The sequence below is a fragment of the Natrix helvetica genome (assembly GCF_964273705.1).
Source record: "Natrix helvetica genome assembly, chromosome: 12".
Taxonomy (NCBI): Eukaryota; Metazoa; Chordata; class Lepidosauria; order Squamata; family Natricidae; genus Natrix; species Natrix helvetica.
This window is the reverse complement of record NC_138556.1, coordinates 15,224,321-15,250,396: the sequence shown is the minus strand read 5'-3', so window position 1 is coordinate 15,250,396 and position 26,076 is coordinate 15,224,321. Positions and strand designations below refer to the sequence as shown.

The 26,076-nt window shown below is 42.4% G+C and overlaps 1 protein-coding gene across 2 annotated transcripts; it reads right to left on the bottom strand.

Annotated features, from left to right (window-relative positions):
- Positions 1-94: 94 nt before the first annotated feature.
- SCG3 (secretogranin III) lies at positions 95-25,996 on the bottom strand. 2 transcript variants are annotated; one of them, XM_081964480.1, is made up of 12 exons: positions 25,595-25,996; positions 24,760-24,812; positions 22,384-22,429; positions 22,027-22,251; positions 18,893-19,035; positions 17,750-17,911; positions 17,128-17,281; positions 15,909-16,025; positions 6,169-6,243; positions 5,772-5,897; positions 5,193-5,273; positions 95-3,519 (listed from the first exon to the last, which is right to left on the bottom strand). In XM_081964480.1, exons 1-12 carry the CDS (start codon positions 25,686-25,688, stop codon positions 3,401-3,403), a joined length of 1,395 nt encoding a protein of 464 aa, XP_081820606.1. In that variant the 5' UTR covers positions 25,689-25,996; the 3' UTR covers positions 95-3,400. The 2 variants fall into 2 exon arrangements, with proteins under 2 accessions (XP_081820606.1, XP_081820607.1); XM_081964481.1 differs by lacking the exon at positions 22,027-22,251.
- Between the last annotated feature and the right edge of the window lie 80 nt (positions 25,997-26,076).

The window sequence follows — 26,076 nt, the reverse complement described above, 5'->3', positions numbered from 1 at the left end:
TTGAATACAATTTGTCAGTATGTGTCTTGTAATTCTCAGAAGGCGAATATAAATATTCCAGCTGAGAAGACAAGATCACAGGACATATAACTTCATCCTGTTTTGGTAAAGAGAACAATTTATTGCATGCTTGAGGAACAGAGCTGTTCAGTCTAAAGCCAGTCTTATATAACTTGTTTAAAGAAAACTCTTGTGTGGAAATAAAACAGCTGGATCCTTTTATTTTAGACTCGAAGAAACCCCAAAAGAAATAAATCAAATAGGTACTAAAAAAAATTATCTTCAGACATTTTGATGTCCATTGTTAGAAAAACTGATGAATAGTTGATTGAAGCTATATAAAACAATGTAGTTTGCAGACTGGCAATCTAAAAATACTCTAGCGAATACTGTATTATCTGGCTTTGCTTTAAACATCAAATGAATTGTGGCCTATGACACATTTCCTGTTTAATTATTTCTCCTTTTATTCAAACACTCTGAAGTGTGTTTTCAAATGGATTGAAACTTTCAAGTTCATCCTGTAGATTTACTGTCAGCTTTCTATCGTTAGCTGTTTTGAAAGAAAAGCCATTGGTACACTTTTAAAGTTTCATTTAAACTTTTTGTTGTTTGAAGGAAACTATTTTGAATCTCAACGTAAGAATGATCACAACTTTATGTCTGATCTCTGGTTTAAAGACATCTATACGTAGAATTATATTGGAAATGTCATTTTCAACTATTATTTTACAGAAACAGACTTAAAAACATTTTTTCAATTTCTAGGTGTTGCATTTCTGTTCTTAGCAGTAATTAATCATAACACACCTCGAAAATGTTATCAGTACATTTTGCATTGCAACAACATTTCTTGCTAGATGCCTAAACTTCAGTAGTAAGATCCCCAGTTTATTATTTTTAAAGTAGTAACTTAAAGTGGTACCACATGAAGACAAAACCAAGAATCGGCATTACTTTGTCTTGTAGCAAAGCATTTAATAAAGTACAGTATCAGAAACAGGATTCTATTAGAAAAGTGTGTTTTGAATGCAATAGATGTGATAATTTGTTACATTTTTCCCAACAATGGTTTTTTTTTTAAAAGGTAAAAAGGTGTAAAGACACATCAGAGCATCTAAAAGATATTAAGGTGATTTAAAAAGGATTGGTGAGATTAGAACTAGGGAAGTGCAGGATACTTTTATTTCCCATTGCTGGGATATAGATAATAACAAGTGTGACTAGCCATTGTTTTTATGTGCTAAAATGGCAAAAATATCAAGTCTGCATTACGCATTTAAATACTATGTTGCTGCATTGCTTGCACTGCTTTTAAAAACAGATCGCTCCATTCTGTGCACACCATGGCCAGGGGGGGTGATGCACAAGGTTGTTTTGTTTTCCGATTGCTTTTATCATATAATGTTACCAATTGCTGTAACTGATAGTATGTCCCATAGTAATGCTAGCAGTCCGTCCTCAATTCACAGAAGAAAGCAGAGGGGAAATTGACACAAATACACTTACGAAAAACATACCATTGAATGTGAATTATACACAGTTTAAAAAACCCTTAAAAATTCACTAGCCTTAGGACTGAATCATCTTGTCAATTGTCTAATTATGGGTAATCCTCATAACTATTCAGCACTGAATTATACTCTTAATTCAGCACTGAAAAAAAGGTGACTTGTGACTGTTTTTCACACTTAATAACAGTTTTAGCATTCCCCATAGTCATGTGATCAAAATCCGGGAACTTGACAACTGGCATGAGTTTATGACAATTGCATTCTGGGATCACCATTCCCAACCTTCCGCAATTATGTATGTAGGCTGTCACTGAGCAACAGATTTATAAATCATTGACAGATTTAGAAATCATTGTTTTTATCCTGTTTTGAAGTTTAAGCTAGTGCATGTCCATTCAGAAGAAGTAATATTCCCTGTTGAGTAAATATGTTTTGGGCTGCATTCTTAATTTCTCTGCTGTACTCCTTCCCATCTCATATAAATGCAAATTCTTTTAATGACTGTTTAAAATGTACTGAGGAATACGAGACTAGTATGTCTGCAGAGTATATTAAGTTCCTCTTTTAGAGCTTTAATTATCCAGATGGTGCTAAAATGAGAATTTAAATGCAGGATTTACTTCTCTCAAGAATTATTCAATGTGCAAGCAACATTTACTATGGAGGGGATACAATATTCTGTGAATGTAGCCATTCTAATTTTTGAACTGTGATTTTTATGCCTCACTGCACTATACGGAGCCCATCCAAGTGTAGCTTAATTCACAAACCATGGTTGATCAAACTAAACCAGCATTGTGGATTGTGACTTATGGCTTAGCCAGTTGCTTTTAACCCAATTGTGCCTTACTTAGAAAAAATAAAACGTGTAAACGCATTATCTCCTTGAATAGAAGGGGAGCACGGATCTTCAGTGTACATTCAGGCTAAATCAAAAGTTTACGAAACCGAGACATTTATGAAACCTCGTGTTGCTAAATGATACTGCATTCCCGCAATCCTAGCACATCACTCGTCCTATATATAAATGTCTGATCCTAAGCACCTTGCTTCACTTCCTTTTTTACCCTTAGAAATGGTTATTCACATATCATTAAAGCTACTCACATCAAGAACTGTTCTTTATACATGCAGGGTAATAACACTTAACCAAGAACGATGGAGGAGGATGTGAAGGACAACCGTTGCTACTGTACCTGACCGTAGCAATACGGTGACAATACGTTTCTTTCTCCCTGTAAAAGATTTATTTTGAAGGCTGAGGCAGGGTTAAACACTCGATGGCACACGGATGGGGGAGAGAACAAAGCGGAATGCAAGGAAATGAATATATTATACAGCATTCCAACAATACTTTCTGGGACACGAAACAAGAGGTGCCACAAAAGAGAATGCAAAGGTGAGATTTCTTTGCAAGAAATGCAAAGTTGAGCTAAACGGAGTTAATTCACTTGGCTTGCCCCCAGTAATGCCCTTTATCATTTTTCCTTTTCTTTTCAGAACAGTATCTCTTTAAAAGCCATTTCATGGTGAAACAAATGGACTCTTTTCCCAAAGCATCATATAATCCGAAAGAGCCGCTGAATAAATTAACGGGGACATGATCTAAGCAGCTGTTTTACCCTGTTATCTATAAAATGGGCAGCTCGTTTACTTTGCTTCTCAATCAAAGTTGAGAAGAAACAAATAGGCAATTGTAGGGTTGTGTTGGGTTTTTTTTGTTTTAAACCTGGATAAAATTCCGGACAATGGAGACAGAATACTTTCTAATCACCTCTTTTTCCTGGGATGTGGTGGGGGAGAAAGAAAGTTGTAGGTCTTAGAACTAAATGTGGGTGAAGCTAGACTAGAATTCCATACAGTCTTCAGGAGGTTTTCTTTTTCCTCTACAGGCTGCCGTAGATGCGCTTGATCACATCTGCCTCTTCTTTATCTAGGATGCCCTTGTCCACGTAAATATCGGCTTGTTGGTCTATGAAATCCCGCAGTTTCGAAAGATCGTAATCTGAAATAGAAAGGATTACAGGGGTGAAGGTTCGTTCTCCGAGCTGGTGGGTTGGGTTTCCAAACGTTGCGTTACCAGGCTAGGTAACATCTTCAGTGGAGTTTAGGGGAAAGGATTTATACAGGCAGATTCTCCAGGAAAATCTATCTATCATCTATCTATCTATCTATCTATCTATCTATCTATCTATCTATCTATCTATCTATCTATCTATCTATCTATCTATCTATCATCTATCATCTATCATCTATCTATCTATTTATCATCTAGCTAGCTAGGTAGCTATCTACTGTATGTATCATCTATCTATCATCTATCTATCATCTCTATCCTCAAATCTATCTATTCTATTCTATCATCTAATCTAATCTCATTCTCTCTCTCTCTTATCATCTATCTATCTATCTATCTATCTATCTATCTATCTATCTATCTATCTATCTATCTATCCATCTATCTATCATCTATGTAATCTAATCTATCATTCTCTCTCTATTTCTCTATATCATCTACCTATCATCTATCTATCTATCTATCTATCTATCTATCTATCTATCATCTATCTATCTATCTATCTATCTATCTATCTATCTATCTATCTATCTATCTATCTATCTATCATCTATCCTATCATCTATGTAATCTAATCTAATGTATCATTCTCTCTCTGTCTTATCATCTATCTATCTATATCCATCATCTATCTATCACCTATGTCTGTCTGTCTGTCTGTCTGTCTGTCAGTCAGTCAGTCAGTCTGTCTGTCTGTCTGTGGAACTTCCAATATTTTTCGACCCGAAAGCTGCAGTTATAGTTTCTGGAATATAATGGAATATTCTGATTTACGTTCCAAAGGAGAAGCAAGCTCTGAACAATTACCTGTTATTTAACATTTAATTAACACGTACTCCCCACTTAATCCCAACCAGAATTTCCATCATAACACATAGTTCTTAATGGCAGTCATAAAGTGGACATTTTTGGCATTCTGCATATTATGAATTGGGTGGGTACATTTAATGTATAGTATAGCCCTTATTGTCATTGTACAAAATAAATGCAGTGAAATTGGTCCTCTGCTCATTAATAGGCAAAGCCCGTTTCCAACTGCTGATAAATTCTGTGGACAATTTAAGAGAACCAATATCACTTCCCATCTATGCCCATCTATGTCCTCTATACCCGTGATGGTGAGCCTATGTCACGTGTGTCAGAGGTGGCACGCATACCCCTCTCTGCTGGCACAGATGCCGTCGCCCCGGGTCAGATCTCCGTGGCGTTTCTTTCGTGAGCTTCTGTTTCCCTGCCAAAGATGAAACAGAAGCTCATGGGGGAAAAAAAAGATCTTACCTCTTGCCACGCTACCCCAACTCCCGACGGCCAACTGGCCTTCAGGTCCCTGCTGCGCATGCGTGCATGTCCGCACATGTGTGAGTGTGCACATTGGCACATGTGCTTGCATGCATAGTTTGCATGCACCTTTCAGTTTGGACCCTTTGTGGATAAACACCATCATTGCTCTATACCCATATACTGTATATCCATACGTGTGTCTTTCCACATATTCCATTTTCTCAAGACTATGCGGTCAAGCTTTTTATTTAGCGGAATTCCAAAATATGTTCTCGGGATTGGTCCTGTCCATACCACAGCCCTTACTTCTCAGACCTTACCGTCTTTCTTTCCCTGTGTGTTATGTTTCTTCAGCCACTCGATATTCTTTCGGATGGCTTCCAAGTAGGCCTCTGCTTTTTCTTCAAAGGTAACAAGAAAAAAAGATGAATTAAATACTAGGAATTAAAATACTTTTCAGGGGAGCAATCCAATCTATTTTAGAGAGGATGAAACAACTGAAGGCTCTTTACCCGAGGGGTGTCTTACCCCCACAGTGTTTTTTTTCTGCAGAGAGTAAGTCATCTGTGTACCAAGTTTGGTTGAAATTGCTCGAGGTGTTCCAGAGTTATACTGGAACACACACACACAACCAATATATACGTTTGTGTGTGTGTTATGTCAAAGCACCTGGTATGCCCAAATATGGGAGGGAGCATACTGCGTCCCTATCTATACTAATCTCCCTTTATTTATTTATCTGCACAAATGCAACACAAAAATGGATTTCTGCCTGGAAAGCTCCTAGGGTGGAGATGAAGGGCAAAAGAACCGCTTAGAGAAGGCTGTAAAAGCACTGTGAAGCGGTATATAAGTCTAAGTGCTATTGCTCTCTTACGTACACACGTTCAACGACTTACCTTTCGGTTCTTTGTTGTTTTCTGCATTTTCTTCCTTGGCTTTTGTGGAATCTTTCAGGGCTTCGTATTCTTTTTCCATTTCAGCAGCGCCTGTTTTTGTGCTGTCGGCTTCCTCGGTGCTCTTGTCTAGCAGGATTGCAAGCGGAACAATTTTTTTTACATCATCTGAACCGATGAGCCCATTCCCACCTACGCTTGAGCCGTATTAACAACTTCGGATGCTGTAAGGGTTGTGGCAAGACTAGATTCATACGGACCGATTTCTAGAATAGGCTTGCTGTTTAGATTGCGATTTAAATCGATTCAAACAACTGCCAAATTATAATTCAGCTAAGTCTACAGGAAAAAAAAGTAACTGGAGAAATGGTGCAATAACGCGCTAATCACAAAATTATACCTGATAGCTTGTTCTGGGAACTGGATTTTTCCAGTTTCTTTCTTGTCTGCAGGGCGATCATGGCATCTAGATTTTCTGGAAGGCAGAAAAAAGACAAAAAATGCTCATTCTTCAGCTCCTGTGTAGAATCAAGCAAAGTTAGATGAGTTTGTCTCTCTTCTGGAACCAGGAAGGGACAATTAACTCTCCAGCAACTGGCTCTTTAACATCGATGGGGAAAGACAAGAGTCAAACCTTCTCTACTCTGGATTAATTCTAGGAGTTAATTAGCTGATTCAATAACATCTAACCCTGTTTCCCCGCCTTATTAAATATACTGTGCAGGCAGAAACAAAAATCTATATATAGACTGGCAAATAGCTCTGCTGTGGCCATCCAGGATAATTATTTCAAGAAGGAACTCTACATTCATTGTCACATTGTCCCATGTACACCGGTGTAGACCTCTTCATTTGGTTGCCATGGTACAGGTAGTCCTTAACTTACAACAGTTCATTTAGTGACCATTCAAAGTTAAAACAGCACTGAAAAAAGTGACTGGTTTTCACAGTTATGACCTTTGTAGCATCCCTATGAAGCCTGATTCACTTAAGAACAGTGGTACTAACTTATCAACTGCAGAGATTCACTTAACAACCGAGGCAAGAAAGGTCGTAAAATGCGGCCAAACTCACTGAAACAAAGGTCTCACTTAAGAACAGAAATTTTGGGCTCAATTGTAGCCGTAAGTCGAGGATGACCTGCACTGCATTATTAGGTTCGGCATCCATCAAGGCTAAAGATAAAGGTTTTCCTTGCACATATGTGCTAGTTGTTTCCAACTCTAGGGGGCGGTCTCATCTCCGTTTCTAAGCCGAAGAGCCACTGCTGTCCGAAGACGTTCTCCAGGGTCATGTGGCCGGCATGACTAAATGCTGAAGGCGCACGGAACGCGGTTACTTTCCCACCAAAGGTGGTTCCTATTTTTCTACTTGCATTTTTTACCTGCTTGGTTGGCAGAAGCAAGTAATGGGAGCTCACTCTGTCATGAGGCACTAGGGATTCGAACCGCCGAACTGCCATCCTTTCTGATCGACAAGCTCAGCGTCTTAGCCACTGAGCCACCGCATCCCCCTCCATCAAGGCTAGGATGTGTTTAAAACGTACAACCACCAACCAAGCAGAAACTGGAATCTCCAGTTTATTTATTTATTTATTTTATATACACGTACTTATTACAAGAACGTGAAAAGAAATATTTTGCAGAGTCTTGATGCATGTGGTTTTGGGGTGTGCTCTCTAGCTTAAATCCCCTGGACGGCTTCTCAAATACAGTCTCTTGGGCTAAATTTTTAACCTAAAGAGTTTGGGCTGCTTTCCTGCGTAGACAAAGGGGGGGGGGGGAATAGAAACTGAAAAAAATCTAGAAAAAAAAAGGAGGAATGCAAGAAACCGGCTGTTTTCAGTCGAAATGATATTAGCAGGTATCCTGTAGCTGCAGCTTGGATATGTTGCATGCCCATTACTCTAATGCGGTGAGTCATTAAATGTCACTCCCCAGGACAGTAGCTAAGCAACTAGTTGTCCTAGTGGGGCTTTTATAAGATCAGATGTCACTGCTAGGCTGGTTGCTTGGTAACTTAAAAAAAACAACCACTTGAATAAGAAACAGAACTCATGGACCTTTCACCCATCAAGCCTTTTTTTTTTAAAGTACCGTTAATTAAAATGCTGCCACTGCTGGTAATACCTTCCACAAGTCACCTTATAGTTGATGGTGAAGCCAGCTTAACAGAATAACAGAGTTGGGAGGGAGACCTTGGAGGTCTTCTCTAGTCCAACCCCTGGCTTAAGCAGGAAACCCTACACAACTTCTGACAAACGGGCTATCCAATTGCTTCTTTAAAACTTCGAGTGTTGGAGCATTTTCAACTTCTGGAGGCAAGTACACCCTTCACAACTTCACAATGCTGAGCTTGTCGATCAGAAAGGTCAGAAGTTCAGTGGTTTGAATCCCTAGCGCCGTGTAACGGAGTGAGCTCCCGTTACTTGTCTCAGCTTCTGCCAACCTAGCAGTTCGAAAGCACATAAAAAATGCAAGTAGGAAAATAGGAACCACCTTTGGTGGGAAGGTAACAGCGTTCCGTGCGCCTTCGGCGTTTAGTCATGCCGGCCACATGACCACGGAGAACGTCTTCAGACAGCACTGGCTCTTCGGCTTTGAAACGGAGATGAGCACCACCCCCTAGAGTCAGGAATAACTAGCACATATGTCCGAGGGGAACCTTTTACCTTTACCTTTATCCAAGGATGAATTATTGTAATTATGATGAAGGTAAGAAGTCTATTCTCTTGACTCATCCGTCATCTACATAATTTGGCAACTCCAGAATATTTACAGAATTATTTATTACCAGTGTTTGTATGCCACGTGACTTCTTGGAGCACACAGCAGCATACACAACCCCCCAAGAGGATTATAAAGAGCTGAACAATCACAAGCGATAAACATTATACGACACTGAAAGGATGGATAACAACATCTAATATACCCTCCCCACAAAATCTCTTTCCCAGAGCCATTTTTTTTTCATTTCTTTACAGAAACTAATTAGAGAAGAGATAATTCTTATGCATGAGAACAAGTTGTTCCAGAAGAGGGGAGAATTAAAGTATGCTAGAGACATCAAAGCACGCATAGATGAATTATTAAAATAATAGCTCATCACTCCCTAAAACGCTAGGGGAATAGCAACAAGCACGTTTTGATTCAGTTGGCCCAAACCAACAGTTGACCCCATAATGTTTTAGTACAACTACATTTATCTCCTTCTTTCTTTATATATATATATATAAGTGAGTGAGTGAGTGAGTGAGTGAGTGTGTGTGTGTGTGTTCCAGCATAACTCTGGAACACCTTGAGCAATTTCAACCAAACTTGGTACACAGATGACTTTACTCTCTGGAAACAAATGCTTTGGGGGTAAGACATCCCTAAACCCTTTGGGGGGGGGGGGGTGTTCTGTTAAGATTCAGCTTGTTGTGCCTTCAAATGACTTCTACTGTACTGCCTTCAAATGGCTTCTACTGTACAGCGCAATGGAGTTGCCATGGTAACGGCTTCACATTACTCCACAAGGGGGCTCCCTCTGGTAAGGGTGAAAAATACAACATTGGAAATTATGTTCCTGTGGGCACAGGGAAAACATTTTAAACTAATTTAATTGTTGCCAAGATCAGGGCTCAGGGAGGAGTTGCTCTTGTCATCTACCTCTTCAGGAATTGCGGCGATATTAATGGAAGGACAGCCCATTCCGCGCTTATGTTGCTGCTTGACATTGCCATTCCTGTCTAATAGAGGACTGGGATAAATAATTACCTGGGCAACACTAGTTTCTTATAAAAATAAAATGTAAATCCTGCCATCCATAACTCATCTCTTGTTGAAGTCTACGTCACTGCCTACTCCTAGAATAGTAGGCCAGAAACAATGACGCCATAAGCTCTAATCTAGTTCTATTCTTCTCTGGATCACTTTGAGAGAGAGCTATTCCTTAACTTGACAAATAGAGCCGTTTTGTGTCTTAGCAGGTGACGGTAAGGGGCTCCCCTTGACTGAGCTCAGAACCAAAGGCTGGGCCTGAGGCATATTTGGGTTATGACGCCACCATCCAATACTAGAAGTCTACCAAGAAGCTGAAAAGCATCTTTAAAGTTGGATGGTAAGGAACAGTAGTGGTTGGGAGACCATGGAATGATTCCTCCAACAGTTTCACACAGAGGTTGAACAGCATGAGGGACAAGGGAGAACTCTATGGAAACGTAAGCCAACATTTGAGAGCCTCAGTGGTGCAGTGCTTAGAGTGCAGTACTGCAGGCTACTTCTGCTGATCACATGCCCTAGAGCTGGATACAACGGGCAGGGAAATATTTATCTGTAATTCAGAACTCTGTAATACTGGCAACCAATTCCATGGAGAAAACAAGAGAAATTGGGTATCAGAAGGGAATGAAGAGACAGGGATGGCGAAAATAGAATGAGTGACTCCTTTCTTTTGGCGTTGCCCCCTCCTTGCCTTTATTTCAACCTTGCCCGCCAACTGGCATACGGCTCCCCACATTATCCTCAAGGGTACGTAGGAGGAAAGATTTGCTCGCCTTGGTAAAGAAGCGCAAAACATGGGGGACGATGAGATGCCAAGTAGCATCTGTTCGTGTCCCTCCTCATCAAAACATATCCAAACTCACTTGCAGGAAGGCCCAGGAATGTGGTGGCTGAGTCAGGAGTGATGGAGGAAGGTGTGAATGTGGAGATTTAAGGCTGACAGTGCGACGGCAAATGGCATTCCGCCCATGGACTCACAGTGGGAGATAGTTAACTCAAGCATTCTTACTGTTTTGATTGCTGATTACTAATAATCGGCAATGATTACAGCCAGAAATAATATACCCACTGTGCAAAGTTGGAAGGTGTTCTGATCTAGGCTTCCCCAAAAAGCAGATTCCTGGTCCCCACAAAACCACTTTTATTAAACGAATGTGAATTCTTCCCATTCCCATTCAGCAAAGGCCTGGTAAACAGTCTTTCAAAGGTGAATTTATGACCACAGACCTTATCTAGCTTGGAAATCTGCCATGTAAATATTTGGCACAGTGTCTCAGAGATTCACGGACAGATCTTCACAATCCTGAAACGAATGAATGAACGAACTGCTTCCTGCAAAAGCCCACTCCCCGTTGCCTCCTCTTTTATTTCCTATGGAAGGGGCCATTCACCGTCCACCTGTGGCTTTACTCCCAAGTCGACCCTGATTTCTCAGCTGTTCTTTTTTTTCTGGCAACTCTGTGCCAGAACAGGCTCCAGATGTTCCTCTGCCTCACTGCTGTTTAGCTGAGAATTGTCAGATGGCCCCACTTCTGCCTCCGACGCAGAGCCCTTGTCTGAACCTTCCCCACCCTCCAGGACTGGCCCATGCTCCTCCCCAAACTCCTCACTGACCGACTCTACTGCCAGCTCCGCTGACGGACCACAACAGAAGGAAGCAACTCTGCAAGAAAGACATTTTGGACCCAAATGAGGGAATTCCATCATTTCCACCAACAATTTTCCTACCCTGTAGTGTGAGGATCTGAAAGAATTAATCAGGGATATTAATGGAAATATTCTAATTCTTTTTGACCAGACGTTTCCACCTTTCTCTGCATGCTGGTATTTGCCCCACATACACACGCAAACGCCATTCACAAACAGGGTTGCAGAAATCTTTGCAACAATTCAGGCAGTTCTTTTCCCCTCCTGCAGCCAAAATAATTGAAGCATATGTCATGAGCTGAAATCTCAAGAGGAGGTTTGCCCTCGCAGCATATTCTGAGAAAGTAGCACAAAGAGTACGGAATTCTCTTGTTTCTCGCTGCTTTTTCTTGCATTTGGCGGCTGAGACAATAAAAAAATGAGCACCCTTGCAGAACGGTGTTTTCTTTATGATGTGTTTTCTTCATCTCGCATCACAATACATGGATGCCTTTATTTGGATCAGCATCCAGCGAGCATTAAAAACAATATTACAGCCGGATGGGGAGCAGCTGCCGTGAAATATTCTTGCTTGCTTTTGAGTCTAGGGCTTCCAGTTTAAATCAGGGACAAAAACACAATAATTCTTTTAGTAATCAGGCTATTTTTGTTTCCTTTCTTTCTGTGTTCCTTACATGACCATCTGGTAGGTGGAGAGGACAGAAGAATATGCATCCCTCATTCTGCCCCACCCAATGCAACAAGCGAGAGAGCTTTTCCAAAGATAAAAAGGATGAGGAAGGCTTAATCGTCCTCCCATTGCTCCAATGGCTCCAATCCTCATAAGCCACCATGCTCAATCACTGGAGGTTTTCAAGAAGAGATTGGATGGTCATTTGTGGTGGAAATTTTAAGTAGTTTGGAGAACCGGCAAATACCAACTCTGGCTGGCCCTGCCCCCATCTATCCACTGCCTCCCGAGTCCCAGCTGAACGGATCTTCTTCTGTTGCCCTGCACAAGAGAACGGAGCTGGAAAATGGGGTGGGGTTAGTGGGGTGGGGAGGGAATGGGGATTTTGCAGTATCCTTGCCCTGGAGTGGGTAGAAATGGGGATTTTGCAGTATCCTTCCCCTGCCATGCTCACCAAGCCATGCCCACCAAGCCACACCACACCTACAGAACCAGTAGTAAAAATTGTTTTGAATCCCACCACTGACAGGGGGCTAGATTAGAAGTCCTCCAAGGTCCCTTCCAACTCTTATTCTGTCATAAACTGATTTTTTAAAAGTACTGTAATCTAATATTACAGTCTATAGAGATTCTCAGTCGGTACAGGCTTTTAGCTATACAATTTGGGACGGACACCCTTTAAATGGTGTGGATTTCCAGGAAAAAAATTGCAGACTACAGGAACCATTTGCACCACTCAGGGGACCCCGAGGACACAAATAAACCTCCAAGTGGCCTCAACGGCTCTCTAAAAAGGATGCAAATAACCAGCTGTCTCCAAGGAATATAAATCCTTCCGTTCCCCATCATCCAGTCAAAGCTGAAGAGGCTTCTTGGATGAGAAGCAAAGCGTCTTCAAAGAAAGAAAGAAAATCCAGTTGCCTCCTGAAAAAGCACCTTTGGGATTCGCTGTATTACCCACACAGCGAAAATACTGCCTATGCATATGAATGCTTTCAGTGGAAAAAGCAGTGGTGTAAAAAATAAACCATGATTTCAAAAAAAATAAAAGAAAAAAGAACCAAAATGAAATCCAGAATCAGCTGATTCTGACAAATGCCATTTTATCCACGACCTCCTGTGCCCCAGGGGGGTTTGAATGCAAAGTCCTTCACTGCTCCTCCAGAGACTTAATAACATCAATTACCAAGTGACAGGCCAGACCTCCCTCTCTCCCTTTCCCACTCCACCAACCTAGCACAAGATGCAAAAAAAAGGGGGGAGAAAAAGTGACTTCATGCCGGGCGTGTGCGTGTGTGTATGTGTTTTGCAAACCCCTCTCCAGCTCTGCCCAGAAACTTCGCTTTTAAACTTCCTGCCTTCGCAAGCCCTCATGCAAGAAACTCAAAAACAAAAAAACGGCTCGGCTAGGGAAAAGGTTTGTTGTTTTGCATCCATAATTTAAGCTGAAAGCTGCAGCATTCAAAGCAAAACAGGGATATTTTAAGGCTGCTGCTTCTAAATCCGGCTGTGATTTCGTAACTGCTCACTGAATGCGCCTCCAAATTAAGACATCCATGGGTTTTGTTGCAGATGGAGAGATTTGGGATGGTGGTGGTTGAATGGTTGGTGTTTTGTCTTCTTCTTCCAAACACTACAGAATCCTGAAGCTGATTGGTAATTCCCACGCCGGTTGTTAGTTTGTGTCTTGGCCTCCAAGACAGGCGGACAATGTTGTTATTGTTGTTGTTAGTTGCGAAGTCTGTGATAGGTTTCTAATTTTTTTCCTACCACTTTGCTCGTGCATCTGCAGAAACGTCTGGCTGCAGTCTCCCGCCACCGCTACTACCGGTTTGCCCGATTTGGGCTGAACCGGGAGCAACCCACTTCTGATCGCAATCCCATGGACAACGTTCCTCCAGGCCTTCCTGTCCTCTACCATCCTCTGGAGTCCATTTAAGCTCACGCCGACTGCTTCAGTGACTCCATCCAGCCACCTCATTCTCTGTCTTCCCCTTCTTCTTTTGCCCTCCATCGTTCCCAGCATGAGGCTCTTCTCCAGGGAGTCCTTCCTTCTCATTAGGTGGCCAAAGCCTTTGAGTTTCCTCTTCAGGATCTGTCCTTCTAAAGAGCAGCCAGGGTTGATCTCCTCTAGGACTGACCGATTTGATCACCTTGCAGTCCAAGGGACTTGCAGGAGTCTTCTCCAGCACCAGAGTTCAAAGGCCTCAATTCTTTGGCGCTCAGCCTTTCTTACGGTCCAACTTTCACAACCATCCATTGCAACTGGGAAAACCAACATCACCTTTCCCCCATTAATGGCTATGTTAAGCTCATCGTTTCATCGTTTCTCAAGGCCTCAGAAGTATTTTGAAGGTCAAAACACACAGAGTTGCTTCTCAACGGAGATGCTAAATATAGTGCAACGGAGAAACCTTTGAGAAGAGGGCTTTCTGCTCTAGTTGGCGGCTTTTCTGACAAAAGATAATGTCGCCTGTGGAGCAATTTCTAACTAGCAGGGTGGAAGTGGACAGAAAACCGTAATTGTCATTTCCTGGGGCTTGTTCACACTCTGGTGGCCTAGCATGGGGTTGAGTTCCCCTTTGCTGGCTGTGTCTCAGCAGAGGTTGAAGAGACATTCCTCAGGGATGTTAAATGTCAAAAAACATAAGTCACCAGAAGGTTTTTCATTTAGAGGAAGAATCTTGGTGATTGACATCTGTAGAGATTCTCAGTCATCCAGGTCATGGTTGCCCTTAAGATGCTTTTTCAGGAGGCAAATGGACTTTCTTCTTTTTTTCTTTTGAAGATGTTTTGCTTCTCATTCAGTGACTCCATCCAGCCATCTCATTCTCTGCCGTCCCCTTCTTCTTTTTCCCTCCATCGTTCCCAGCATGAGGCTCTTCTCCAGGGAGTCTTTCTTCCTTCTCATTAGGTGGCCAAAGTATTTGAGTTTCCTCTTCAGGATCTGGCCTTCTAAAGAGCAGTCAGGGTTGATCTCCTCTAGGATTGACCGGTTGGATCGCCTTGCAGTCCAAGGGACTCACAGGAGTCTTCTCCACCACCATAGTTCAAAGGCCTCAATTCTTTGGCGCTCAGCCTTCCTCATGGTCCAACTTTCACAGCCATACATTGCAACTGGGAAAACCGTAGCCTTGACTATACCCACTTTTGTTGGCAGGGTTTGATTGGGGTACTCTAATCAAAATGTACATTGTTGTACAAAGCACAATCCTAACATTTACAAATCATGACTTTGTGTATTTCACAATTCATTTTAGAGCCACAACAAGCTGGAAACCCATCTGTCTGAGAGAGGGGGCTGAGTAAAGTCTTTCAATCTTTTACAGTCCAGCAATTATCAAACACATATGCCATTGCCAAACATAATGTGCCAACTCACCCCTTGTTAGATTCAAAAAGCAGTTTCTGTTGCAATAGATAATAACTGTATAGTTTCATAATAAGGCAGCCTTTTGGAAGAGAGACTTTACTAATCAGGGGGATAATATTTTTTTTAAAAAAGTCTTACGAAACCTGTTCTGGTTTCCTAATTCCAGTCCCTTCATTTGAAAACTTCAGAAATCAAAACGCTGCATTTTGATACATCTTTAAGTTACAGCCAGTGCTTTGATATTAAGGTAAAGGTTCTCCTCGCACATATGTGCTAGTCGTTCCCAACTCTAGGGGGCGGTGCTCATCTCCGTTTCAAAGCCGAACAGCCAGGGCTGTCCGAAGACATCTCCGTAGTCATGTGGCCGGCATGACTAAACACCAAAGGTGCACGGAGTGCTGTTACCTTCCCACCAAAGGTGGTCCCTATTTTTATACTTGCATTTTTTTTATGTGCTTTCGAACTGCTAGGTGGGCAAAAGCTGAGACAAGCAACGGGAGCTCACTCCATTACATGGCACTAGGGATTCGAACTGCCGACCTTTCTGATCGACAAGCTCACGGTCTTAGCCCCTGAGCCACCGCGCTCTGCATGCTTTGATATACACAAATCCCAGAATGTAAACATCTCCCCTGGTGCAATTTTCGAGAGAAGTGGGGTGATAAAAATCATTCACATTCTCTTACCTAGATATGAAACACCTTCCTCTGGGGTAATAGTTCCGTATTTAACCATCATCTTGACAAAATCTATTAGAGTTTTCATGATTGTAATCAGGGTTTCCTTTTCCTTCACTTCTTTCTCTGCGTGAAGAGCAAACAGATTCAAGGTTTCTTGGAAGTGAGGGTACTGTGATTGTTTTATTATTATCATCATTTATTTTATTTTATTTTAATACAAACAATCCATCTTCCATTAAACAGTGTGTCGTCTGGGTAGAAATACTTTGTGCAATCACATTTAGGATTTACAACCACACTCATTATTTATCTGCTCGTGACAATACTGATATACATAATACAATAGAATAGCAGAGTTGGAAGGGACCTTGGAGGTCTTCTAGTCCAACCCCCTGCCGAGGCAGGAAACCCTACACCACTTCAGATAGATGGTTATCCAGCATCTTCTTAAAGACTTCCAGTGTTGGAGCATTCACAACCTCTGGAAGCAAGTCGTTCCACTGGTTAATTGTTCTAATTGTCAGGAAATTTCTCTTTAGTTATAGGTTGCTTCTCTCCTTGATTAGTTTCCCTCCATTGCTTCTGGTCCTAGACATATCCAGTTCCTGCAACCATTCTTCATATGTTTTGGATATGTTATATTTTACAGAACGTATCTGATACTATAACAATCCTTTTCTTCAATGATTTAATTCTATTAATATATTTTTGACACAGAGGTGTCAAACTCGATTTCATTAAGGGCCGCATCAGGGTAGTGTTTGACCTTGGGAGTGCCAGGTGGGCATGGCTAGCTCGATGTCCCTCGTGTCAGGAGCGCTCTGCCAGAGAAAATGGAGCTTCATTTTGGCTGGCAGACGGTCCCAGGAGGCTGTCACAGCTGAAAACGGAGGCCCTCCCGACCTCTGTTTCCACTGTCAAAGGCACCACAAGCCAGTCCTTCCCTATTTCGAGGGTGGCCCCGCAGGCCAGATCTAAGCACCCCATAGGCGGGATACGGCTCACGGCCTGGATACGGCCCACGGACATTGAGTTTGACACCCCTGGTTTAAACTGATCTGACTTCATAAATTATTATTCTATTGTACTGTTTTTTAAAGGTGTAAGTTGCCCAGAGCTGCTATGGTGGGATGGGCAGCTTATAAATCCAAGAAATAAAATAAAAATAAATAAAACATGGGATAAAACTCCGATATTTGGAAGGATCGATCCATAGGAAACTCACCCGAGTTAAGGCTTTTTAACAGTTCATAGAAATTAGGGAAGTATTGGAGATCCTGAAAGCGATCCTCGGGGGGCAGCTCATTTCTTCTTTCTAAGATGTTGGTGGGAGCCCAGGTATTATCCAAGGTGTCATCTCGATCAGTATTCTTGAACACCTTCATGAAATATACATATATATATATATATATATAGAAGTATGTATATTTGGACATCACAACCGAAATATTTGATATCAACTAAATGCACAGCAAGAAATGTCTGGCCAGGGAATGTCTGTCCACTTCTGTTCGCTTTTTTCTTGACAAGAAATGGGCCTGTTTTTGTGAAAAACAGGTCATTTTTTGCTCGTTTTTGCCCCCCCCCCCAGGAGCACTCTACATGCCTCCTAAAGGCTATTTTTTAAAAAAAACAGGCCTGTTTTCGCGAAATACGGGTCGTTTTTGGGAGGTTTGCAGAGTGCAAAAACTTTTTTTTAAAATTTGCCTCTTCAAAACCTTGGTGCGTCTTATACTCCGGTGTGTCTTATACTCCAAAAAATACTGTATTTTCTAAAAGAATGATTGACAAGTAGGTATGGCCATTGGACTGTCCCATAAAAACAGGTTGTAACTAAGAAGCATTACCGGTTTTATGTTCTGCTTCTCTTTGGCCTGACTGTTACTCTTGCTTGGAAGACCCTCAGGATCCTCAGAGACCTTTTCCCGATCTTTGGCTTCATTAGCAATCAGCTGCTGCAATGCTTCGGCCACTTCATCCTCCAAGGTGTAGGCCTGGCTTTCGGTGATCTGGGGGAGAAAAGAAGAAGATACCACGACTTTTTGATTCTCTCAGTGAGTTCTGCATGCCACGAGTATGTGCTTTTGAGACGGAGAGGCAAAAAGAAATCACATTTGAAACCGGATGATTTCCATTGTCATCTTGGATTTTATTTTTATTCTGCTGGGCTATTTCGCAGAAGTCTAAAAGCCAGTCTAAAAGCCAGTCGGGAAATTTGAAAAGAGAAAGGAAAGGGAGGGAAGGAAGGAAGGAAGGAAGACAGAGGTAAAGTCTAATCATTTTTAACTGCGCGATGGTTGACGTGATCTTCAACTCAATGAATTTTTTTTTTTTTGAAACAATGCAGAATTAAACAGAAAGCAAAATTAAGGTTCACAGATTCATTGCAATTGATTAAAACGACACTTCCTTTACACGTTGGCTTTCTTTCTCCATTATTGGGCAATTCAATGCTTTGGCCCTGCGAGAAAGAACTTCACAGAAAGTTCTTCTCAATTCCTTGTTATTTTTCCCTGCCTTTTGAGCTTCCCTGCAAGCATAAAGCCTTTTAAATAATTAGCAACTTGCACATCATGGGCAAACATCTTGCCAATCGAAGTTACTGTTCAAAGCCCAGGCTCAAATGCAAAACAACAGCAATAGCACTTAGACTTATATACCGCTTCACAGTGCTTTACAGCCCTCTCTAAGCGGTTTACAGAGTCAGCCTCTTGCCCCCAACAATCTTTATTTTACCGACCTCGGAAGGATGGAAGACTAAGTCAACCTTGAGTCGGTCAGAATCGGACTGCTGGCAGCCAGCAAATTAGCCTCCAATGCTGCATTCTAGCCACTGTACCACCACAGCTCGTAAGTTAAATACCCCTTTATTTAAAAATGAATCTATTCACGTCAAAATTTTCCTCAAAGGCATCTTTGACCCCCAAACAAAAGACAGGAAGAAAAACGAAGCAGGTTGTATAACTAAACAGGTGCCCCAAAACACTGACCAGGCCCAGATTTAGAAGCTTGGAAACAATCTTGTCAAAGACGCCTCTGTCATTTTCCTCATAGATTCTCATGGCAATCTTTTGGACGATATCTTCAGCTGTTAACGGGGTCCCATCAAGCTGACGGAGTCCATCAGGGTCATCTGAAAGAATAAGAGGGGGATAAAGTGATGCTTTGGGAACAGCTACAGGTCAGTGGTGGAATACAAAGTCTCAGGTTCAAGACTTGGTATTGTCAGCGTTCCAAATATCATGCAGAATTAAATTATTGTCCAAGGCAAAGTTATCCTTAAAGCTCCAATTTAATAAGACGGACATGTTGGCATTGTGCTATGAAATTTCAACTCTAATGTACATCCTGTGGGTTCACCCAGTTGAAAGTTCATGATCTTATCCCCACACCCCATAATTCATCACATGGTCCAATCATCATCTTCCACGCTGGCATCTACACCCCTCTGCGTCCGGTTAGGTGTCGAGGTGCAGAGACAAAAGATGACCTTGAGCTTCTAAGAAGAATCACAACAATACGTTTCACAATCCTACTCCTTTCTATTCCCCCCTCCCAACTACTACACTAATTTTTATGGACACTGAGAGCTTATGCACCAAAGACAAATTCCTTGTGTGTCCAATCACACTTGGCCACTGAAGAATTCTAGATCTATATCTATCTATATAATTTGTTCCAAAGTTATGCCTAAATGGCATTCTGGGGGCCACCCACCCAAAGGTAATCATGTTGCCATGATAAAATATCTATCTTTTCTTTCCTTTTTCATTAAATTGAAATTAAACAGAATTAAACTATGATTGCACTTGATAATAATAGACATGATTACATTTAATTAGGTTTTCGTTCTGTACCATTAAACTTTATAATTTATGAGTCAACCCTGGAGAACTCTGGAGCCAGACCCAAAGCTTGAAGAACTGCACTGTGCCTAACAGGATAAATGGGCCTGTCTCTCGTTTCAATAATGATTAGACTCAAAATTGTCTAATAATTATTGTAAACAACTATTTGTCTGAAATGGTATAGAGTTTCCTCCTGCCTGACCAGGGGGTTGGACCAGGGGTGGGCTGCTACAGGTTTGCCCGGGTTCGGGAGAACCCGTTGCTAACATTATGGCTGGTTCGGAGAACCTCCAAATCCCACTCTTGGCTGGCCACGCCCAGCCCTTCCCACCCTGCCCCTCCCAGGAGTCTCCACGCGGCCCGTTTTGGATACAAGTGCAGGGCCCGCACAAAAGCTCGGGTAGGGGGGGAAATGGGCCTCCTGGAAGTTCCGGAAGGCTGGAAATGGGCCCGGGGGAGGCAGTTTTCCCCAGAAGGCGAAAGTGACCCCCCCATGGTGCAGGCCACACCCGCCATGGCCATGCCGACCCAGCAACCGGGCAGAGAACCCGCTGCTAACATTTTTGAAGGTCACCCCTGGGTTGGACTAGAAGATCTCCAAGCTCCCTTCCAACTCTCTTCGCCTAAAAAGATAAATGTTAGGCCAGTTACAGTATATTGAACTTCTGCATCAATTTTTCTGCTATCCTGCTCCACTGGACATAACAACGTTAGTGTGTTGCACGGCTTTGTAGATTGATTATCCCCCAGTTTGTGTATGTATGTAGTTATCCTCTTTACGTGGGCAGTCTATATAAGCAAAGCTCAGTTAACGCTGTGCTTCTTAGTTAAGTAATATAAGTAGACTCAATGGTACATTATGCGTGAGCCAGGGGTCATTTGTCTCTTCCTGTCCTCCTTTTTAAAAGGTCAAGCCTAGTGCTAGTGATAAACATCACGGAAAATTCACATCCTGCATGCAGAAAGACATTGGTTTACGTAACGCTGATAAATTAAAAGCTTTCTATTTTTGCATTCCACCGTTCCTGTCTAATATGGGGATCACGTTGCATTTGGATGGCATCCATGAGGACAGATTGAGATTTGTTAGAGGCAGAAATGTTCTTCCTGGACCAAAATGTGCTTTACAGTAGAAATCAGATGTACCAGCCACACCATCTCTCCAATCTGATGCTCTCCAGAAGTCTTATAATTAGGACTCAAGAAACCGATAACTTGAAAGCACCTGCTTACTTCAAACGTGTCTTCTCCAATTAAGTCAAAGGCCTTGTTTATTTTGGGTGTCCGTCATCTCCATTTGGGGTTATGAAATTTTGAACTTTGGGTATTTCTGCCAAGTTATCCTTCTGAAAGCTTACTTCTCCGCACGCACCAATATATATCTACAACAGAGAGACTTCATAACCTGTGGACTTCGACTCCCAGAATTGGTGCTGACTCAGGTATTCTGGGAGTTGAAGTCCACAGGTCATAAATTTGCCATCGTCGCCTACGCCTGATCTACAGTCATCTGTTGCTATCCAAAAACCACCATTTGAGAAACTCAGTTATGAACCTATGACTTTACTTGCATATCAGACAAGCGTTATGCTATTGGCTAGGTTTGGGCTTGAGCTGTTTATATTCCTTAGTCACTGAGACATGAAATCGTGGTTATGTGTGCCCTAAGGCAGTATTCCCCAACTTTTCCGGCTTTGTGGACCGGCGAGGGGGTGGGGTGGAGGAGGAATGGTTCCACGCGAGGGGTGGGCGAGCAAGTGCATCTCCAGCACAGAATGCACTTAACCGCGGCTTGTTAAACAAATTTGCACAAGCGGTGGGCACGTGCACCTGCCACTCGCACAAATGGGAGATGCACGCTCGCACTCTGCTGCTCGCATAAGTGGAGCTCTCTCTGCGCGTGTGTGTTTGCCGCTTCTGCAGCCCAGTTCTGAAGGGCCCACAGCCCGCTACTGGGCTGCGGCCCCGGGGTGTGTGTATGTTGGTACACAGCCCCCAAGGTAGTGTGTTTTGTGTAACAAGCCACGGTTAAGTGCATTCTGTGCTATTGCATAATGGTTTGAATCTCACTCTCTCCTCTTTTTTTCCTAAATGTTGTTCCTTTACCCACGTCAGCAGTTACTTGGCACATGGCCATCTTGGCACCTTCAGTTGCTTTTCCGCCAAAGTTGATGGCTCTACCGTGATGTCGTGCCTTCAGAGAAGCTGTTAGACTCATCTGCGTGCGTAAGATGAATTCAAAGCGTAAGCGTGGCCGGCGAGGGCTAGCGCAGTACCTTGGTATTTATAATCCACATCACTTTTAGTGGAGTCATACTCCTCTACCAGCCTGCGTTGCTTGGTGGAATCTACATCGTCAAGAGCAAGCTGTTGGTGATTCAAGGAACTCCTGACCGATTCCATTTCCTTTTCCTTTCTGTCTTTTTCCACAACAGATCTCAGCAGGTTCAAGTCATCCACAAATGAATGATTCCTGAATTCTGGCTTATTGTCTGGAAGATCTGGAATACAGATGGGTGAGAAACCATCTCATCCTCTGAGCAAGCAGCGGTCTGAGTGAATCAGGATTTTTTTTTTTTTAAAAAAAGCGTAAGGAATAGCGAGTAAGTCGGGAATAAGAAAAGGCTGCTCACCTGTCCGGGGCGATTTCTTCATTTTGTTTGTCTCTGCTTCAGCAATCTGTTGGAGAGGGGGGAGAGACAAGACTGAGTGAGGGCGCTTCTTGGGGTCCCTTGAGCCACCTGCCCAAGATGAAGAGCTGTAGTGGTGCAGTGGTCAGAGTGCAGTACTGCAGATGGAGAATGTCCAGGGGTGGCTTCTAACTCCCGGAGCATCTTTTATGGCAGGGGTTTCCAAACTTGGCATCTTTTAAGACCTGGGGACTTCAACTCCCAAATTCTTTTGGGGAGTTTTAGGAGTTTGAAGTCCACAAGTCTTACAAGTGTCCAAGGTTGAGAAACCCCTCCTTTGTGGAATATTATTTAACCACTAAACCTTTCTGAAGATGATGTTATAAGCCAATGGCAATAAGCCAGTGTTCGAGAGGCTATCACAAAGAAGAGGAGGGGGGGTCAACTTATTTTCCAAAGCAGGACAAGAAACAATGGATGGAAATTAATCAAGGAGAGAAGCAACCTGGAATTAAGGAGAGACTTCCTAACAGTGAGGACAATTAACCAGTGGAACAGCTTGTCTCCAGATGTTGTGGGTGCTTCATCCCTGGAGGGTTTTCAAGAAGAGACTAGACCAGTGTTTTTCAACCTTGGTCCCTTTAAGAACTGTGTACTTCAACTCCCAGAATTCCCCAGCCAGTATGTGCTGGCTAGGGAATTCTGGGAGTTGAAGTCCACAACTCTTAAAGGGACCAAGGTTGAAAAACACTGGACTAGACAGTTGCTTGTCTGAAATGGTGTAGGTTCCCTATTTGAGCAGGACTAGAAGACCTCCAAGGTCCCTTCCAGCTCTATTCTGATTCCGGATTCAATATACTTTGCCTGCATGAGGTCCTAGTCTCATTAATTAATTAATTTAATTAATCATTAATTAAAATTAGCAGATGGCAGCTAGCTTGCAATACCGAACTGAATGGGTGATTAGCTTGCCTTAATATAAAGCATCATCTTCCCTACATCTCTACTTAAGCGGTAGGGGGAAAAATAGTTATATTTCCTTTGATGTTTGCCTTACATTCTTTAATGCTTTGTGGGTTTTACTTCTGATGTATTTTCCCTATGCCTCTTTAAGTTAAAGGTAAAGGCTCCTCTCACACATATGTGCTAGTCGTTCCCAACTCTAGGGGGCGGTGCTCATCTCCGTTTCAAAGCCAAAGAGCCAGCACTGTCCGAAGACGTCTCCGTGGTCATGTGGCCGGCATGACTCAACGCCGAAGGCGCATGAAGCGCTGTTCCCTTTCCACCAAAGGTGGTTCCTATTTTTTCTACTTGCATTTTTATGTGCTTTCGAACTGCTAGGTGGGCAGAAGCTGGGACAAGTAACGGGAGCTCACTCCGTTACATGGCACTAGGGATTCGAACTGCCGACCTTTCTGATCGACAAGCTCAGCATCTTAGCCACTGAGCCACCGCATCCTTTAAATTACCGGCTAGTTAATTGCTGAATTCCAAAATGTAGGAGATTCTTATTCATCTCCTTTTCAAAGTAAGATTTCTGGTAGCCAGTTTGTGGAAATACAGTAAAATAAAGCAAAATAAATGCCACCCCCCCCCCAAAAAAAAGACAATGAAGGGAGCCATTTCATCTGCCCTAGCAAGGAAAGGAAGCAGGTGTTTTGAACATGCCCATTGATGCTTCTATTGATTTCATTAATGGAAGAAGACGGGCAGTAATTCAAGAGGGAGAAATTGCCTTTTTTGTGCAAAGGAAGTTCAACGTTTGGTCTCTCAAGCAGGGCGGGAAAAATATCAGTTTAAAACCTAATGTTTGTCAGTGTTTTGACATTAGAAACAAAAGGACCACAGATCTGGTTCAGTCCCATGCTTTCCTTCATTATAGAAAGCCTTCCGTGGGGATGGAATCCTCAAAACTTTCTACGGCTCTGCCTCCAAATTTCCCCCCCTCCCCTCCCCCCTGATGCTTTGGCTAATCATAAAAACATTTGAGGATTCCAGAACATTTTGAAGACTGACAGTTATTCTCCTGTGCGCTTGTGGTGCGTGAATATCTACGTCATCAGTTGCACGAATCTGATGATTATTTTTTTTTGCCGGTGAGGAATTAGTCACTTGTCAGCTAAAAGCTCATTCCGTAGCAAGGGTGCCATTGTACATAAGCTGCTGCACAAACTATTGTACACATTGACAGGATTGAGGTCTAGTAAATATTTAATTGGGATGTTTGTGTGGCACAGGATTCTCTGTTTGTTTGGTTTTTGATTTAGTGCAACGAAATTGATTTAAGATCACAGGGATTTTCCTACCAATTAGAGGCTTAGGTGTCTCCTGATCTTTACAGTACTGAAATACATTTGTGTAGAAATTTGCTTTACCTACCTGTTCTTCCAAGGGTCTCTCTACACTTAGTTCTCTGTTGTATACTGTTTTATCTGGAATAGAGACATATATATTTAGACAGCTGTGGTACAATCAGGTTTTCTGTCTTGCACATAACCTACCTATATAATAATAAAACATATTATTAAAGTCCACCCCGACCTCTTTCGCTAATAATCCACTTATTTAAAAATGCTGAAACAAATCCCAGAGGAATCTTATCAGCGGGGAAATAAAACGAATATATTTTATTTATTTTTCTAATTAATGAAATTAGCCCCGGATATTCCTTCACAAGGCAGCATCGCTGTTATTTGTCATCAGACATCATCTAATGCACACAATTATAAAGAAAAAAAACCCTCATCAGGACTGGACTAAAATAGCAGTAACGTAATCAGCTTGGAATAATCAAGAGATTAAAAGATTGTATGATATTAAGAGAAACCCGTACAGGGAGAGGCTGGGAAAAACGTTTCCTTGCAAATCAAACAGGCCCAGTGTGCCAAAAGAAATCAAGAACAAAAGGAATGCAAACTTTTTTCCTGAAATTCCTCCCTTTTTTCCCTTGCCTTGTTTAACTTGGCAGCACACACGTCTGCTTTAATCTAGGAGCTGTGTTTCAAATCTGCATTTCAAATCTGTATAGGGTAGATTTTGGAACCACATTGAACTGACGGGGTATGATTTCTAGTCTTTAAAAATTGTTCAGCGCCTCGCAGCCTCTCCTTAGCTCGTTTCCTTTGCATTGCAAAGGCAACCCTAACACTACAACTACGGAAAGATGAGGAAGTTTAAAATGAGACCAACCCCAACGTGAGGCTGGTCTGCTTACCTTCTCTTGCAGCTTCAGGCTTCGGGAAGCCCAACATTTGGCCTATGATCAAGGACAACATGGTTAGCAGGCTAAGGAGCATCTTTCTGCCCATGGTTTAGGAGAAAACCCCGCTGCGGGGCTCCGGCGGGGGGAAAAGCAGGATCTTGTGTGGATCAAAGGAGCGCCCAGCAAGGATGCTTCGCTTCTTTTTCTTTGTGTGATGACGTAGCTTTCTGGGCGGATTCAACCAGCAGCTCCAAGTACCAGTTCAATGAATCTGGAGCTGTCCAGGGATGCTGGTGCTGAAATACCCAGAGTCCCAGCTACTCCTGGATCAACCAGCTACTTAGGAGGATGTTGGGAGAGGTTCCCAGTGACAGATCAGCCTCCTCTTTCCCCTCCTTTCCCTATCAGTAGATGAGCTAGTTCCTTTCCCTCTTGGCAGCTCCTAGCAGAGGTGGAGGAGAGAAGAGGGGAGGAGATCAGGGATGAGAAAGGGA

Bases quoted from the DNA above. Each gene is read 5' to 3' on its own strand.
- SCG3 (XM_081964480.1), bottom strand. From the start codon at position 25,688: ATGGGCAGAAAGATGCTCCTTAGCCTGCTAACCATGTTGTCCTTGATC. The intron at 17,912-18,892 runs GTCAGTGTTTTG...TTTCTCCCCCAG, and splicing joins AGCTTCTAAATCTGGGCCTG to ATCACCGAAAGCCAGGCCTA. The intron at 5,274-5,771 runs GTAAGTCGTTGA...TTACCTTTGAAG, and splicing joins AAACAACAAAGAACCGAAAG to AAAAAGCAGAGGCCTACTTG.